The 17,174-nt window shown below is 69.4% G+C and overlaps 4 protein-coding genes across 4 annotated transcripts; all 4 read right to left on the bottom strand.

Annotated features, from left to right (window-relative positions):
- Positions 1 to 2,574: 2,574 nt before the first annotated feature.
- Positions 2,575 to 6,061, bottom strand: CHLNCDRAFT_133640 (hypothetical protein; the record flags this gene model as incomplete). Its single annotated transcript, XM_005851897.1, has 9 exons — positions 2,575 to 2,730; positions 2,878 to 3,008; positions 3,194 to 3,442; positions 3,585 to 4,260; positions 4,520 to 4,798; positions 5,002 to 5,382; positions 5,419 to 5,520; positions 5,669 to 5,746; positions 5,855 to 6,061. The coding sequence occupies 9 exons, from the start codon at positions 6,059 to 6,061 to the stop codon at positions 2,575 to 2,577; spliced, it is 2,259 nt and encodes a 752-aa protein (XP_005851959.1).
- Positions 6,062 to 6,492: 431 nt separating this feature from the next.
- On the bottom strand, positions 6,493 to 8,771 carry CHLNCDRAFT_133639 (hypothetical protein; the record flags this gene model as incomplete). The annotated part of the gene is made up of 8 exons (XM_005851896.1): positions 6,493 to 6,519; positions 6,718 to 6,800; positions 7,125 to 7,248; positions 7,446 to 7,541; positions 7,811 to 7,840; positions 8,051 to 8,105; positions 8,390 to 8,454; positions 8,700 to 8,771. 8 exons carry the CDS (start codon positions 8,769 to 8,771, stop codon positions 6,493 to 6,495), a joined length of 552 nt encoding a protein of 183 aa, XP_005851958.1.
- A 1,152-nt stretch (positions 8,772 to 9,923) lies between these two features.
- CHLNCDRAFT_133638 (hypothetical protein) lies at positions 9,924 to 12,142 on the bottom strand (the record flags this gene model as incomplete). Its single annotated transcript, XM_005851895.1, has 8 exons — positions 9,924 to 9,944; positions 10,200 to 10,381; positions 10,555 to 10,641; positions 10,855 to 10,930; positions 11,201 to 11,266; positions 11,425 to 11,509; positions 11,857 to 11,927; positions 12,065 to 12,142. 8 exons carry the CDS (start codon positions 12,140 to 12,142, stop codon positions 9,924 to 9,926), a joined length of 666 nt encoding a protein of 221 aa, XP_005851957.1.
- A 634-nt stretch (positions 12,143 to 12,776) lies between these two features.
- On the bottom strand, positions 12,777 to 14,864 carry CHLNCDRAFT_133637 (hypothetical protein; the record flags this gene model as incomplete). Its single annotated transcript, XM_005851894.1, has 7 exons — positions 12,777 to 12,789; positions 12,981 to 13,039; positions 13,330 to 13,458; positions 13,709 to 13,891; positions 14,053 to 14,232; positions 14,348 to 14,572; positions 14,811 to 14,864. 7 exons carry the CDS (start codon positions 14,862 to 14,864, stop codon positions 12,777 to 12,779), a joined length of 843 nt encoding a protein of 280 aa, XP_005851956.1.
- Positions 14,865 to 17,174: the final 2,310 nt, after the last annotated feature.

Raw genomic sequence — 17,174 nt, 5'->3', positions numbered from 1 at the left:
ATGGCTCGGCGCGCGGCGGTGCCGCCGCAGCCGACACGTCTGCCGACGGCGTACGCGCCACCTATGCCCTGTTTGCCAAGTGAGGCGGTGTGCCCTGCTGCCCGCTGCGCCCGCTGCGCCAGCCTGCCGCCTGCCCAGCGCTCGGCTGCCCCGCTGGGCGTGTGGCCGGTGCCTTGTTGGGGCGTCCAGGGCTGCGCGGGCTGCCGCTCTGCCGCTTGGGCGCCAACAGGGCGGGCATCCCTCGCCACCACTCACTGCCACACCCACGCGCTCCTCCCGCACCTACCCAGCCACCCACACGCACGCACGCTCTCACACACTCGTGCATCCCTGCCCCGCCCTCTGGTTGGTGCAGGGCCAAGCCTGAGCTCAACCCGTCCATCGCCCCGAAGCTTTTTGAATACCTGGGAGAGACGGCGGGGTGACAGGTGGCGGGGTGAGGTGGCGACGCTGCCACCTGGGCCGGCAGCGGCGGCGGCTGGGCTGGTGCCGCTGCCGGAGGCTGGGACGGGCGACGGCGGCACCAGCCTGTGGTTGGCTGCGGCGCAGCGCGGCTGGGTGGGGAGGCGTGGAGCCACCGGATGGCAGGGCCTGCCCTGCCTGCCTGTTCCGCCCCGCGAGGCAGCCGGTCGCCAACCGCCAGCGGCATCGCTCCCAACCTAGCCTGTTTGTGTACTGTTTACTCGACTGCTTCCCACTCCATCGCTCTGCTCTGCACGTCTCTGGGGTTTCTGCTTGTGAAATTTGGCCCTGGTGGTACGCGACGTGGGCGCTATGGGCGCGCCTGGGCGGCGGAGGGCCCTGCCGCCCGGCATCTCAACTTAAGCCATCCGGTTCGCTCCCCCGCTGCTTGATTAGGGCTGCAGCTATGCAGCACGGCGCCGCCGACAGTGCGGCCGCCGGCAGTGCGGCCGCTGTCGGCAGGCTGTGGCAGCCCTCGCCACGGCAACGAAGCGAGCACATCAGCCTGCTGCTGCAATTCAGCTCCAGCATCCTGGAGCACAGGTTTCAAGCCTGGCGGGATCGGCGCAGCGCCACCAGCGGGGTGACAGCCTTGTATTTCCTCACCAGTTCCTCTACGCTGCTCCTGAACCTGGCCTGGGTCGCCCAGCTGCAGGCAGTGGCCGCCTGGGTGAGTCCGGTATTTTCCCGGTATTCCACCTGTGTTGGCCCAGCCTGGGAGCCTCGGCTATCTACGGGAGAGGACCTATGCGGCAGTATTTGCGCCTGAGATGGCGCCTTGGCCTCAGCAGCGAGGACAGCACCGACGCCGCCGACGCCCCACCCGCCGCTCCTTGAGCACCACCCTCCACCTCGCCCTGCAGGCCCCCGCCCTCCTCCCTGGCCTACTCCCGCTGCTGGCGCTGCTGCTGGGGTGGGGCCCCGCGCGCCGTCGCTGCCACAGCCTCCTGCGGCGGGCATGGGGCGGGCTGGCGCCTGGATCCGGCGCTCGGCCGTCGCGGGCGCGCCACCTGCTGCCCTGCGCGCAGATGGCCGTTTGGGCTGCAGCCTGGTCGCTGGTGCAGCTCACAGGCTGGATGTCGGCCGGGCCCGCCTGCGGCATCGGCACCGCTCGCCAGATGTGGCTGCCGCTGCTGCGCACGCAGCCCCTCAACCTCAACTTCTTCTCTACATCCCTGCATGCCTGGGTGCGTGGCCAGCACGCACACCCCCTCGCACCCTTGCCTCGCCTGAAGCCGCTGTGTGTGCCGCGGAATGCGTGTGACGGCTGCTCCGGCGCAGGCCGGCGACAGCTGGCATCCCGCCGCCGCCCTTTCTCTACGCGCCGCCTGTGCTTGCCTGTGCTTGCCTGTGCTTGCAGGTCGTCTTGCTGGCCGTCTACCCACTGGTTACGAGGATGCCGCTGCCCGCGGCGGCGGCAGGCCAGCTGGTGGCCGCACTGGCGGGCGTGGCCTCGGCCCGCCGCGGCTGCGCGCACAGCCTGGCCGGCTGCCCGGCCGCGGCAGGCTGGTACGCGCAGTCTGCAGCCGCGCTGGATGGCTGGGCCGCGGCAGCCCTGCCCCTGGGCTCCTCGCCGCTCCCGCTGAGTGGCTGGTCCCACTGCCCGGCGGCCGCCTGCTGGGCGGTCACGCTGTTTATCCATCTCTTTGCGTGCGGCGTGCTGTCGCTGGGGAGGAGCTACGCGTGTGAGCGGCAGCGCAGGGAGGCGTTTGCGGCGGCGCACGGCGCGGGCGAGGCGGCGCTGGAGCTGCGGTGGCGGCGGGTGCCCGCCTGGCGCGCCGCGCTGCAGCAGGCGCTCGCCGGCTGCGTCCTGTGGCAGGTGCTGGCCGCGGTGTCGTGGCCCCTCAACAATAGAATGACAGGCCACTGAGAGACGGCCTTGCAGTTTTCCCTACTAGTTTACTGCATACTAGATCAACACATCTAGTGTATCAGTGCGCAACAGTTTTCCACGTGAAATTCTTTCAAGAGGTTTCTGAATTAATGTTGATCGAATAAGGTGACAACTTTTCGGCCCCGCTGCCATTTCAATGTCAAATTGAGTGAGGTACCTCTCTTGCCAAATAAGTGCATCACTTCGCACAGCCCCGCTGCAACAGCACGCCGCCAGGCCTACAGGAGCAGGCGCACCAGCAGCAGGGCCAGAAACAGGGCGAGCAGCGCGGCGCACAGCCGCTGCAGGCGCGGCCCAGCCAAGGCGCCCCGGGCGGCGCCACGCGCGCCGGGCCACTCCTGCACTTCCAAGCTCTCCACATCTCGCTTCATGCACTGCATGTGGCCATGTGCCGCGCCAAACACCAACCAAATCAAGGAACAGGGCAGGCGCCACCAGCAGAGCACTTCGTGATGGCTGCCACGCTGGTGAAAAGCCGCAGCAGGGGGCAGCAGGCTGGCCAGCGCAGGCTGGCGGCGCACCTCTGTGCGGCGTGCCGCCTGCGAGGAGAGCAGCGCGGCCTGCTGCCTGTCCGACAGCAGCGGCCCCTGATCTCCCTCCTCCGCCTTGCCCTTGGCCACTTCTAATGACAGCGCAGCACTCAGCTCCTCGTCTGCAGGCAGGCAACCCAGGCAAAGCAGGCTAAGCGTGACAGGAGGGTCCCAGCGTGGCGCCGTCACCCCACCACTGGTTGACGTGTGTGGCAGGCACCCGGGCGTGCGCTGCGCAGCCAGTCCAGTGCGCCCGCTGGCAGGCGCCAGGCCAGCGAAGCGACAGACCCGCCTGCAGCGCCCTCACCTTGCTCCGAGGCGGGTGGCTGGGCAGGTGTCGCAGAGCCTGCCGCGGCCGCAGCCGTCAGCAGCAAGCGCTGCAGCGACGGCATGCCGTGCCGCTGCGCAAAGCCAGCAGCCGCGCAGGCGGCGGCCGCCACGACGGCGGGCGGCAGCGGCGGCGCTGCGGGCTCGTCGGCCCCCTGCTCCCTCCCTTCCTCCAGCAGAGCAGCGGCCAGGCCAACGTCACGCAGCAGATTGTCCAGAGCCTGCGCGCCTGCAGGGGCAACAGTGAGAAGGGGCAGGCCGGAGCAGAGAGATAGGCCGGTGTTAGGGGGCAGGCAGGCATCCGGAGCGAGGGCAGGCAGGCACAGCGGCACAGCGGCAGCCGGCGGTACCAGGGGCAGGCGGTACCTCACCCGGCCCGCCGCTGCACTGCACCAGCCGCTGCACCTCCGCCGCCGCCGCCGCATCCTGCAGCACCAGCAGCGGCGCCGGGCTGCTGAGCAGCACGCCGCCGTCGCCGCCGGCGGCTGCGGCGGCTGCGCCGGCCAGCGGCAGCTGCACCTCCAGCTCGCAGCTGCCGGGGCACAGCCCCACAGGCCGCACCCACTGCTGCCATGGACGGCTGGCAGGCTGGATGGCTGGCGGCACGGCTGCTGCCTCCTGGGGTGCCGCCAAGGCCGCCGCAGGGAGCTCTTCCTCGCCGTTGCTGTCGCTGCTGCTGCCGCTGCCGCTGCCGCTGCTGCCGGCTGCCAGCGCTGCTGCCCGCGCAGCTGCCAGCCCCGCGGCGGCGGCCGCCTCGCTCTCGCCCCACGCCTCCACGGGCAGGTGCCGGCCCGCCTGGCGGCACAGCGCTACCGGCGGGCCGGCTGCGCGGGTGCCGCCGAGCAGCTGCAGCCGTACCAGCGGCCAGGGCAAGCCGGCTGCAGGCGCCGCAATGCACGCCGGCTGCACCTGCAGACGAGGCTCGGCCAGGGAGCCGGGCGCGGCAGCGGCGGCTGCGCCGCCGCCGGCCGCAGCCCAGGCCACCTGCCCCTGCCACTGCAGCAGCACACGGCTGGCTGCCGGCGGGGCACGCAGGGCTTGCAGCAGCTGCACGGCGGGGGTGCTGGCGAGTGCCGCTTCCGCGCCGCGCAGGCGGAGGTCAAGGGTCAGGTGGGTACAGCCGGGCCTGCGGCAGGCAAGCCAAACACGAGAGGTGAGCTGGCGGGGTCGAAGGAGCGGCGCCGCCAGGCCCAGTGGAGGCTCCGCAGGACGATCGAGCCCCGCAGCGGGGCGGGAATGCCGACATTCCGGAAGCGGCGGGATGAGGGGGTGGGGGAGGGGGCGCGGCGCCAGCTGCTCGCCTGACCGCCGCCTCCACCAGTTCTGGGAAGATCGCCAGCGAGGCGAGCAGCTCCCGCAGGATGTCTGGGGCCAGCATGTCCGGAGTGCAGCCAAAGATCTTGAGGGAGAGGCGGTACAGCTGGGCCGGCGACACGTACCGCTCCGGGGCGGGCTCCGGGGCCGCGCCCGGCGCCGCCGAGGGGCCCGCGGCCGTGCCGCCGCCTGGCCCGGCAGCCGCTGCCGCCTGCGGTGCTGTGAGCAGGACATCTGCCGCCTGTGGCACTGCGAGCACAGCATCCCCCGCCTGGACCACAGGTGGGGAGCAGGCAGGCAGGCGGGCGGGCTCGACTTAGGCAGCAGGCAAGGTTGCAGAGCCTGCGCTGGAGTGGATCCGCCTTTGCCTTTGGAGTGCCTCATGCGCCGCAAGCAACAGGCACACACACAGCGCACTGCATGGGCCCAGCTGACCCACAGGCAGCAGCAGGGGCGCGGCGGGAGCCTACCCACCCTCTCGCGCCCCGCCTCGCCGCTTGCGCTGCCAGGGGTGCTCCCAGCGGGCAGGGCCGCCTCGCCGGGCGCGGCCCCGGCGGCTGCGGCGGCTGCGGAGGGTGGCATGGAGGCTGCGGCCTCTCCCTCCCTGTGGCCTGACAGAGACGGGTCTGGCAGGGGCGCCTGCTGCACCTGCTGCACCTGCTGCACCTGATGCACCTGGCTGGGCTGCGGAGGGAGCGGCGGCGGCGAGGCCGAGCCGCTCGCGGGCTGCTGCTGCTGCTGCCGGGCGCTGCCGTCGTTGCTGCTGAACAGGGACGCGGAGGGGGTGCTGGTGCCGCCGCCGCTGCCGCCGCTGCTGCCGGTGCCGCCGCCGCTGCCAGCGCCGCCGCCGGTAGGCTGCAAGGGAGGGACGGGATGGCGCCCTGCCTCGACCTTGGCTTTCCTCAGGCGCTGGCGCAGTGAGTGGCGCTCCAGGGCTGCCCGGCACGACTTGCGCTCGCCTTCAAAGTCGGGCAGCGGCTGGAAGTGGCCGCACTGCGGGCAGGGCGAGGGAGAGAGGTGAGGGAGAGAGGCGCGGCTCAGCGGCGAGGTGAGGGAGAGAGGCCTGCTCAGCGGCGGGAGGCGGGGACGGCAGGCAGCATGGCGGCACCGCACAAGACGTGCGACAGACGCGGCGACCTACCTTTTGGCAGAAGCGGGCCCGGCTGCCCTCGAGGACGATGGAGCCGATGTGCAGATGGATGGGGCAGATCTTGTACTTCTGAAGAAACAGGGTGGAGGCGGGGCGAGGCCTCGGCAGGTCCCGCAGCGGCGGCAGCGCCCGTCGGCACCTCACGTGCAGGTCGGATCGGCTTCGCCGTAGGCGCACCTTGTGGTATGGAGACTCCAGCGGCTCTGGGCAGCCCTGTACCTGGCAGACTTGCTGTCCGGCGAACCTCCTGCGCCGGCGCTTTCCGGGGGTCTCTCTCGCCTGGTCTGCACTCTCCCCTTGTGCTGCCGCCTGGCCCGCCGAGCCGCTCGGTCCGCGTTCCGAGCGCGGCGGGTTCCACGTTGCGTCCCCGCTGCGCCATTCCATGTTTGTTGTGTCGTTTGATGTGCAGCGTGAGCAATGCGATGCAGGCGGTGCGGTGCACGTCCTTAACTGTGGTACTGTACCGCAGGCGGCGGCCACAGCCGCCCGTGCTTGCACAGCTCAAGTCAATCAATGCTTGAATTGTTAGCGTGCTCGTGTGTTTTTGTCATCTTTCAACACACTATGGCCACTTGCCACCATCTGACCAGCACCCACGTGCCGCCACCGCAGGTGAGTCTTCTGTTCCATGTATGCACATCCCCCGCTGAGGCGGAGTCCTGGTACTAAAAGTGCACGGGACAGGCGTGGCAGGCACAGGCAGACATGCATCGGCCAGTACTGCTGATGGCTCCAAGCCATGCTCCGTTGTCGCCGCTGCCTGCCGCCACTGCCTCACAGGGGCAGTGCTCTGCCATGCCGCCGCGGCGGCCGCATCACTTCTTGCCCTTCTTCTTCTTGGCCTGCAGTCGCCACAGCGCAGCACAGCGCAGCGTGCCACGGAGCAACCTTGGTGAAGAGCCCTGCAGCGCTCCACGCCCGGCCAGGCCGCCCGGCCCTGCGGGCTGCTGCAGGCGGGCTCACAAGATCCTGCATTTCCTGCCACCAGCACCGTTGCACATGCCGCCGCCAGGACGGGGCAGGCAACTCGAGCGGTGCACCTTGGGCTTGGGGGCGGGCTCGGGCTCTGCCTCTTCCTCCTCCTCCTCCTCAACTGCCTCAGGCTCCAGCTCCGGCTCCTCCTCTGTAGAGGGCAGCAGTACAGTGCAGTACAGGGCACAGTGCAGTGCAGGGTCACAGCTCAGCTCAGAGCAGCACGGCACGCACAGCAGGGAGCAGCGCAGCTCGGCACGGCACAGCGTGGCAAGGCACCCGCTGCGCTCAGCCGGCGTGCGCTGCTCGGGGCCTGCTAGCAGCGCTGGCAGCCAGCTGGCAGCTGGCGGCTCGCCCAGGCGCCGTACTGAGGCACAAGGCTGCCCCAAAGCAGGCATGCCATGCCCACCACGTGGTTGTGCACTGCCCAACAGAGCGCCGAGCTGGCTGCTAACCGCCACAGCTGGGCACTCACCAGGCAGCTCCTCCTCCCCCTCCCCAGCCTCCTCCTCGGCCTCCTCCTCCTCTTCCTTCTTCTTCTTCTTCCCGCCAGCCGCCTTCTTCTTGCCAGCCGCGGCAGCCGCCTTCTTCTTCTTGGGCTGCAGCACGGCGCGGCGCGGCAGAGGCACGCGCAGCGCTCAAGCCGGCTGCCGCCGCAGGCGCCCGCCGGCTGCCACCCTCTGTCAGCGGCATGGAGGGGCCCCTCCTGGGCTGCCCCCTGGGGCTGCCAGCGGGTCCGACACACTTCAGGCGCCCAGGCTGCTGGCGGCAGCGGCTGGCACACACTGTGTGGCACCTTGGGAGCCTCCCCCTCCTCCTCCTCCTCCGCTTTCTTCTTCTTCTGGCGGGGCTGCTTCTCAGGCGGGTTGTCAAACGTGTTGTCCACGGCTTCCTGCAGGCGGGCGGGAAGGCGGGCGGGTGCACACCCACGCGGGCCGGGCAGCATGCCGCTGGGCGAGCACGCGGCCACAGAGGCGTGGCCCACCGGCCGGGCCAGGTGCAGGCGGGCCGCCTTTCAGGGCCTCTGCTGGTGCCCCCGGCAGCACGCAGGGTCTGCCTCCACCACGGCATGCCATCATGCCAGCATGGCATGTCATCACGCCAGCATGGCGCCAGCATGGCGTGATCCCCGGGCCCAGCTCCCACCAGGCCCACACCAACCTGGTCCGCCTCCTCCAGCTCGTCATAGCCCTGCACATACACATGAGGCAGGCTCCCAGGCATCCATGAGGGGAGAGAGAGCAGGAGGGAGCTGGCGGTTCGGTGGGCGGCGAGCGCTGGGCGTGAGGGTGGCCCCCGCCCGACGGAGCTGCCTGCATCGCACGTTCCTTTGCGGATATGCAGGCTGCAAACACAGACAGCAAAACAGCAGAGCCCACGCCTGCCCACATGGCAGCACACCTGCAGGTTGTCTGCGTTGCCGATGTTCTCCAGTTGCTTGGCCGTCACGCAGCCCCTGCAGGGCGAGGCATGGGAAGGGCAGGCAGCAGGCAAGGTGTACAGGAGTGCCGCGACCTTGGACACTGGTTGAGCAAGGCGGGCGGCGGCCGGGGGAGGCGGGCAGCAAGCAGCTGCAGGCGGCAGAATAACCAGCGGCTGGGAGCTTTGAGAGGGAGGCAAGCGGCGCGGCTGCAGCCAGTCTGCGGAGGAGGCTGCACCCTGGCGCGACCGGTGTGTGGTGTACTGCACTCGTAGTGCCACCAGTTGTGCCACCGGTAGCGCCTCCCCACCAGCACCCACCAGTGCTTCCATTTGATGGAGGTCCGGTCGCCCACCTCGTACTCGCTCCCCATCCGCAGCTCGCCCTGCAGGCAGCAGCAAAAGGAGGGTGAGAAAGAGGGGAAGGGAAGCCCCGCCGGTGCGGGTAAATGCTCGGACGCACGCACAAAGAGGGCTCAGTATGAGGGGGCACCAGCCAGGGAGCAGCGCCAGCCCTGTGGCTGCCCTGGGCCTGGCACCAGCGGGCAGCCTGGGCAACCTCGGCAGCTGCCCGCCAGGCAACCTCGGCAGTAGGCGGCGGCGGCAGCTCCCAGCGGGGCCCAACCCACACCTCGTCAATCGTCTCCTTGCAGCCCTGGCACTTGGCCCGCCCCGACTTGGCCTTCTCGATCTTGTAGGGCATCCTGCTGTGGCTGCTCTTGCTGGTGGGCCTGCACGAGGCGGGTGCAGGAGGGGCAGCTGTGTGAAGCAGCAGGAGCGCCGGGCGGCGGGCGCGGGAGCGGCGCCGGTGTCGGTCAACGCTGCAGGGTGTGTGACCGGCTGGCTGCGCAGGGCTGCTGGACGGGGCCTTCTGCGCTTCTGGGGAGCCCCAGCGCTGCGCGGCGCAGGTGCTGGGGCGCGGTCGCAGGCGCGAGGTGCGCCCTCGGCCAGCGGCTGCCCGCGGGCGGCGCAGGCGCCCGGCGCTCCAGGCGCTTCCCGCGAGGGCCTGCATCCCTCCCAACTCACTCTGCGGGTGCTGGGATCGCCCTTGGAGCTGGATTCTCGGCAGCAGCGGGCCTGCAACCAGAGGAGAGGCTTGGGAGTGTGCAACCGGGCTGAGGGTGCGAGGATGCGGACCTGGGGCCCTGGATGCCTCCTAGGCTGGTCGCTTGGGCTGCAGGTAGGGTGCGGCAGGCCCCAAGTGCAGCGTCAGAGCGGCGGCCCCCAAAGGCACCTGCTTCAGCACCTGCCTCACTGCAGAGGCTCTGAGAGAGATGGGGTGGCGTCTCGGCCACCAGCTGCTCAAGGCGGGCAAGGAATGGCGTCTGCAGCGCAGGCGCGCCCGTCCAAGGCATGCTTGCAGGCTGGAAAGGCGCGGCAGGCGGCGGGCGGCGCCCGCGCGGCAGCTGGGCAACATTCCACCGTGTGCTCGACTGCCTTCGCCAGCGGCTTGCTAGCACCACGTTACATTAGTGCCCCGGGACGGCTGGCCAATGTGGCTTGCTGGCCACTGGGGGCGGCACAAAAATTGCGGGCCCGCCCCTGGCCGCCGCATGGGCAGCAGGGGCGGCCCGGAGCGCACGGCGGCTCCGCTCAGGGTTGGTTGGAAAGGGAGGGAGAGAGGTCGCAAGGTGTCTGCTGCCGCGTTGCGTGTGTGTGGTGTGTCGTTGGATCGGAGCGGGGCGAGAGGGGAGCCACAGCGTGGCAAGTCACAGGTTCAGGGGTCGTGGCGGCGCGGCGGCGGCACCGGGAGGGAGGGGACAACAGGTGCCGGGCGCGGCGGCGGGCGCGCCAGGACGCGGCCCGCCGCTTGCTGCTGCCGCCGCCGCAGCAGCTCTGTCTGTTCGGCTCTTCTCTACTCCTTCTGGCGCTTAGACTGCAGGCAGCGCCGGGCAGCGGGGGTCGGGTTCTGGGGTGGCGCAGCGAGGCATGGCGCTGCCCCGGCCTGTCTGCTTCCGCAGCCTGGCTGCCGCTGACGCGCAGCTTGGCCGGACAACCGCCAGCCGCTCGCCTCTCCTGGGCCTCTCCCCACAGTACCGCCTGCCTCCCCACAGTACCGCCTGCCAGGGCATGCCTCCCAGCAACAATGACATGAACGAGAGAGGGAGGGGAGGAAGAAAGCGTGGCTCACCTCTGGCTCCTCCACATAGTCCTCATCATCCTCATCCTCAGGCTCGGGCTCCTCCTCCTCCTCCTCCTCCTCCTCCTCCTCCTCCTCCTCCTCCTCCTCCTCCTCCTCCTCCTCCTCCTCTCCCGCCTGCTCGGCCGCAGGCGCCGCCTCTGCCGCAGGCTCCTCCTCCGCAGGAGCCGCCTCTGCGTTGGCATTCAGGCAGAGCCAGCAGACAGGCTGGGGCGAGGGAGCTGGGGCAGGTAGCCAAGGCAAGAGCCCGGGCGCAGCTGCCGAGGCGTGGAAGCTACGGCAAGCTAGCGGCCCGCAGCGACGAGCATTTGTGCAGGCGCTCCAGCGCAGCCGGCCCTCGCCGCACCCTCTGCTGCCGCGCCGCCCTCCGCCTCCTCCTCTCCTTTCCCCTCGATGGAAGCCACCGTCTCCTCCTCCTCCTCAGACAGCTCCTCTGCACCAGGCAGAGCAGCAAGCAAGGTTGCATGGCAGCAGATGCAGAGCCAAAGCATGGCAGCAGCCTCTTCGCGGGACGTAGCTTCCATCCCACTTCACATCCTCCCCAGCCTGCCAGCCTGCCCACCCTCCGCTCCTTCCTACCAGGCAAGCGCCCTCCACCCTCCCAACCAAGCCACCCTGCCTTTCCACCCAGCCCCGGCCAACCCACCCGCAGCCTCCTCCTCCTCAGAGTCCTCCTCCTCCTCCTTCTTCTTCTTGCCGCTCTTGCGCGGCGCACGCGGGCGCTGCAGGTGGGCGGGGGGGCGGGGCCCGGGATGCCAGTGACATTTTCCGCCACACTGGCCTTCCATCCCTCCGCACACCAGCGCAGCGCAGCGCAGCACGGCGCAGCACGGCGCAGAACGGCGCAGCACGGCACGGCGCAGCGCAGCAAGCACAGCACGGCGCAGCACAGCACAGCCCAGCGCAGCACGGCTCCACATAGTGCATAGCTCGCAAGCAACACGCCATGGGCCCCTGCCACAGCCGTGCCAGCCGGCGGCGGTGCACCCCACCTTGGGCGCCCCCCCGCCGCTCTTCTTGCCCGCCTCCTTGTCGGCAAATGCCTTGCGCACCAGGTCCTGCTCACTCACACAGACGGGGGCAGGGCAGGGCAAGGCAGGGCTGAGGCGTGTGAGCGTTGCTGCTGGCCGTCCCACCCGCCACCTCGCTCGCGTGCCAGCCCAGCCGCACGCCAGCGTTCGCACAGAGTCCACCCTCTGCCGCCGCCGGCACGCACCTGGTGCTCCTGGCTCAGCTGGTCGAGGCCGTTGACCTTGTCCACGTCTCCGACGTTGGTGAGAACGCGGGAGCCCACGCACGTCCTGCGGCGCAGCCAGCCGCGCACGGCGCGAAGCGCTGGTCAGCCGTGGCGGCAGCGGGAGGCGCGCCGGAGGAGTGACGGAGCGCATGCCCAGGCGGTGAAATGCGGGGACGGTTTGTGGGCACGCCAGCCATCCAGCCAACCCCAGGCAGCGCGATGTGGGCAGCTGCGGTGCGGAGCCACCGCCCGCCCCGGCGGCCCGTGGGACAGGCCCAGCAGCCGGCGCTGGCAGGTGCCCCTGCGCTGCCATCGGCATGCTGTGCACCGCCCCCAGCACCACGAAATGGACGGCCAGAGGGGGTGTGGAATGAGCGAGCGGCGATGCGGCTCCCGCCAGCAATCACGCACCAGTGCCGCCACTTGGTGCTTTTCCGGCCAGACTCCGCCACCGTGGTCTCGATGCCCATGCGCAGCTCGCCCTGCAGCACACCCGCCACGATCACCTGCGTTGAACCCTGCAGATGGCGGCCCCCGCTATGCTGCTGACGCTGCCGACGCCGCAGATGGCGCGTGCACAGCACATCGGCGGCCGCAAACCACCCCGCCGCCGTCGCACCTCGCCAATGACCTGCTTGCAGGCCATGCACTTGGCCTTTGGCTTCGCCGTGATCTCAACGACGTAGCGCGTGCTCATCTTGGCTGCCACTGCGGAAGGATGCGAAAAAAGGGGCAGACAAGGGAGGGAGAGGGGATGAGGGCTCCCCTTTCCAGCCGCCCCGACCCCGCTGCCACCGTCATCCACCTGCGCTGCTGCCCGCCCCCAGCGTTGCCTGGATGTCAGGGAGCACACTTGCAAGGAGATTATGTAATTTTCCAGCTCTGTTGAACAGATAGAGGGCCACGCAGAGCTGACAAAGAAGAAGAAGTGCGCGGATGCGCCTCGGCCCGCTGGACCGCAGCGCGGGTGCGTTCCTCGCTCCGCATCTGCAGCACGCACAGTGGCAGCCTCCCTCTGGAGTCGCCATGCACTGCAGAACCGGGACGACGAAGATGCGGCCCGATTGTCAGGGCTGCACCCAGCAAGAGTTACAGGGGGTGGCATGGGCGGCAACATGACGTGGCATGCCGCTGTGGCAGAGGCGGGTGAGGCCAAAACAGACCAGCAGGTTGCTGGGGACGGAAAAACAGCAGCGGCGAGGGACAGCAGTGAGGAGAGCGAAGCGGATGGATAACAGAGAGCTGGTGTGGGGGGTGGGGAGTTGAGAATGGGCAGGGCTGGGGCCCTTGAAGGATGCACCACAACGGGCTCCAAGCAGCCACCTCCACCCTCACTTGTTCCACCTGCGCAGGGCGCCAAGAACAAGCAGCCCGTGGGCAGACAGGCAGCTAGGCACAACAGCACTGAGCAGCAGGAGGGGTAATAAACCTTGAGCAGCAGCCAGGCAGCGGCCTGCACCACTGCGCCGAACCAGATTGCAGGTGAGGTGCGCCCTGAGCAGGCAGGCAGGCAGCCAGCAGGGGGGGTCCCTCACCAGTACACAAGGATGAACAGCGTGCAGGCTGCCACCACCGCCGCCAGTATCAGATTGTCCTGTGGGCAGGCAGGCGGGCAGGCGGGCAGGTGTGCATCGGCAGCGCGTGCCCATGCCAGGCACACGCGGCCCTGCTGGCCTGCCCGCTCCCGCCGCATGCGGCTGCCCAAGCCGCAGCCGGCAAGCCCCGCCTGCCGGCACCAGCACCCCGTACGGTGCGCCCTCCTCAGCTGCGCATGCGGCCGTGCTACGCACGCTGTGGCCCCACTTTAATCGCACCATACCCAACCTGGCTGCTCCTCCCTTCGGGCGGGACAGCAAGGCGTAATGCTGCTGTGGCCCTCCTCACCCGGTTCTTGCGGCGACGGATGGCGTTCATCAGGGTGTTGACCACAGGGAACTTGTTCCCCAGGCTGCTCATCTTCCCAGAGATGCCCTCAAACATGCCGCGCTGCTGGCCCAGCCCGCTGCTCACAGCCTGCGCGGGCAACCGCGGCGCGGGCGCGGCGCGGGCGCGGGGTGGCGCGGGGTGTGCGGGAGCTTGCTGGCGCGGGCGGGCCCTCGCCCGGTGCATGCTGGCCCACGCTCGATGGCAGCGCACGCCGGGGCCGGGCAGGCAGGCACCCACGCCGACCCAGTCCCGAGTCAGTCGCGGCTCCGCCTCCCGCTCGCTGCCATGCCACCAGCAGCGGGAGCAGGGCAGGGCAGGGCAGGGAGAAGCAGCGCACCTGAGCGGTGCCCATCACTTCATCCAGCGCCGCGTTGGTGGAGGCCAGCATGCCGCGCTCCCGCAGCAGCAGCCCCGCGTTGCCCTGGCTCTGCAGCCCGGCGTGCTGGCTGGCGGCGGCGCCGCCCAGCAGGTCCAGCCGGTCGCGCGCCGCGCCCACCATGCTCTGCAGCCTTCGGAACTCCTGCAGAGTGCGGCGGGGAGCGGGGTGCGGCATGGGTGTGTGTGCCGCGGCAAGCTCGCGCTCCTCCGTGCCAGCCCTTCCTGACCACCCCTGCCCCGCATCGCACGCTGCTGCCATCCCTAACATCGCTGCCCCGCATCGCATGCTGCTGCCCTCCCCACGCCCCGTGCCTCCTCTCCCTGTGCCCCTGCCTGCTGGAAGTCGTGAAGGATGTCGCGGTGCCGCGCCAGCGTGTGGCTGCGCGAGTCGGCGCCGCCGCTGAGCGTGCTGCGCATACCGTCGTTGGCGTCGCTCAGCCGCGCCAGCAGCCGCTCTATCTCCCCGCACTTGGTCTGCAGCAGCTGCAGGCCGGCGCGGGCGGGCGGAGCGTGGCGATGAGCGGCGGGTGACCGCCGAGGAGCGGCGGGAAACATGGCAGTACCATGGAGGCGCGTGGGGGAAGGCACGCAAGGGCACACAAGTGGGGTGTCGGTATCGACGAGAGAGCGGCAGCGGCAGCGGCAGCAGCAGAGCAAGGAGCAGTTGCTGCTTCAGTGCTGCAGGGGCGGCGGCGTCAGCGGGGCGCCGTGCCTGGTCTGTGGCCATGCCGCTCTCGCCCTTGGAATAGCCGTACTCGTAGTTGGAGCACAGCTTGCCGTAGGCGGCTATCTTGATGTCCAGCTCGCTCTCCATCTTGCGCGCCTGGCGACACCGCGGGAACAGGAGGCGGCGGGTGTGGGGGGGACTGGCGATGGGCCCGGCGGCGGCCTGGTCCGGCCTTGTGGTCAAGCTATGTGCAGGCTGCCTGCTGGGTCTTCAGCTGCAGCCTGGCTCGTCATGCTGTTATGCAGGGCATGCAGGCTGCAGAGCAGGCCCACAGCAACAGCTTGCTGCGGGCAAGTCGCCGCTCCGCTCCCGCCCCGCAGGCAAATGGCCACACCTCACGCCGCAGGTCATCCCACGCCTTCTGCGACGACTCCGTGGTCAGCGGCATTTTCGTGGGTGTGTGCGGCCTGCAGCAGGACGCTCACCGCGCAGCCCGATCAGCCGGCCAGCGAGCAGGGCAGGGCGGAGGCTGTGACAGGGCTTGATCTTACGTCTGGTAAGCCAACGCAACGTGGCGTCCAACAGGGGGCTGAAAGGAGCTGTCGGGTAACAGGCTGGAGGCCATCTCGCCCTCACAGCATAGCGCTGCTTGGGGCTGCGCGGATGCTTGCGTGGGTGTGTGTGGGTCGAGTTCAAAGCACGCGCCGCAATGAGCGGGGGGTCATTGCTGTCTGCCAGCACAGCACGGCATGGCGCCGGGTGGCATCACACGGCAAATGGCTTCCCAACCGAGTGATCTGATCCCTCTGAGAGCCAGTTACAGTATGTTTGGACCATACCGCCAGGGCTAAATGCAAATCGGATGCCATATGTCCAAGTGTTGCATTGCCGGGGCGGCGCGACGGTGAGCAGACGGGTTACGAGCAAGAGCGTGTAGCAGGGAGAACAAGGGAGCGCAAGGAACACCGGGCAAGTAACAAGTACAGAAGAACAGAGGCTGGGGGGCTCGGTCTACTAGGCGTGGACGCGGCCGGCAGCTGCGGCCGAGGCCCAAGCGCCAATGTGGAGCAGCCATCCCGCCGCAGACGCCGCAGCTCACTTATTCCGCAGCTCGGCCAGCCGCTGCGAGAGGTCGTTCTCCGGCGCCGCCACCTTTTGCGCGGGCACCTGCGCCGCCGAGGCCTGCGGCAACTGAAAACCCGTCTCCAGCCCGTGCTCGTCCGCCACCTGCACGACACAGCCAGGCAGGGCACGCATGCTTGGTGGGCGGCACGTGGTGTTGAGCGTGAGAATGCAGGGGCCAAGCGCTATCATAAAGGCTGGGCAGCAGCTTGCAGGCGGCAGAAGGCAGCGGCGGCCAGATATACAAATCAGGCAGCGACAGGCGCAGGCAGCGCCAGCCGGCCTGCGGCTGCCCACCTGCTGCACGAGGGACGCCACATCGTCCTCCGGGGTGGAAAGCACCGCCTGGTTCTGCATTGCCTGCTCCACAAACTCCGACTGCACATCCAGGTTCTCAAACTGCTTCTCAAACTGCACCCGGGGAGGGAGGGGGGCGGCCGAAGCGGTGCGGCTAGGTCAGGGAGAGAGTGTGTGGGTGGGAGGGTGCGCATGTGTGAGGATGATGCGCAAGCTAGCGACCCTTTGGTGCTTGTGGTGAGCGTGCGCCAGCGCTCGCAATGCCATGAAGGAGAAGGCAAGCAGCAGGTGCTGCCCTGGCAACGCCCCGACCAGAGGAGGGGGAGGAGAGGCTCCCACATCGCACAGCCGCACAGCCGCCGCCCCGCGCATGCACTCGCACACACATCCCACACAACACCTGGTTCCACACACACTTGTCTCTCACACACACACACACACACACGCATACACACATCCCACACAACCTTGTCCCACACACACATGTCCCACGCATTCACGCACACGCACACACGCTTGCCCCGGGCAGCCCACCTGGTCCATCGTGTTGGCCACCTTCTCAAGGTTGTTCGACTTGAGGGCAGAGTCCAGGTTCTTGACGATGCCGGCTGCAGGGCAGCGCGGTGAGGAAAGGAAAGAAAGGAGGGGGTCCTCAAGGCGCCCCGGCAGCAGCACCGGCCAGCAGCAGGGCTGCAGAGAGGCGGCGCGGCAGCGGGTGGATGACGGCGGCGGGTGGCGAGCATGGGCCCCTCCTGCAGATGCGGCTGAGGCTCCAGGGCCAGAGGCTTCAAGGGTGCAGCCATCATCAGCCCTGTGCTGCGCAGCTGCCAGGGAAGGGAGCGAGCAGGCGCGGCCGGCTGCTCACCCATGCTCTTGTTGATGACCTGCAGGGGGGCAGTGTTGTTTCTTAGTTTGAATTACCATACACGATTCCTTGTTACAGCAGCAATCCAGTGCTCAACTCAAACAATCAGTACAGTCTCCTGGCGGCAGCACCCAGCCAGCAGCCCGGCCTAGCCCACACCCCAGGCAGCCAGGCACCCAGCCGCCGGCCCCTCCGCCCCAACAGCCCCCAGCCCTCAGCTGCCAGCCCAGCAGCCCCCGGCCCAGCACCCACCTGCATCTTGGCCTGCTGGTCGAGGCGGCTGACGACTGCGTCCAGGCGGGAGCCGAGGCGCAGGTAGTTGAGCGACTCGTTCTTCTTTCTAATTGCGTTCTGGGCGTAGATCTTGGCGCCGTCCATGTTGCCTGCGCCCGGGGTGCAGGGTGGAGGGAGGGTGGGGTGGGGGGGGGGGGCGGGGGGTGGGTGGGGCGGCGGGGCCGGCGGCTGGGTGGGCGG

Source organism: Chlorella variabilis (genome assembly GCF_000147415.1).
Source record: "Chlorella variabilis unplaced genomic scaffold CHLNCscaffold_1, whole genome shotgun sequence".
NCBI classification, from domain to species: Eukaryota; Viridiplantae; Chlorophyta; class Trebouxiophyceae; order Chlorellales; family Chlorellaceae; genus Chlorella; species Chlorella variabilis.
The sequence above is the reverse complement of the archived record's forward strand: the minus strand, read 5'-3'. Positions and strand labels throughout refer to the sequence as shown.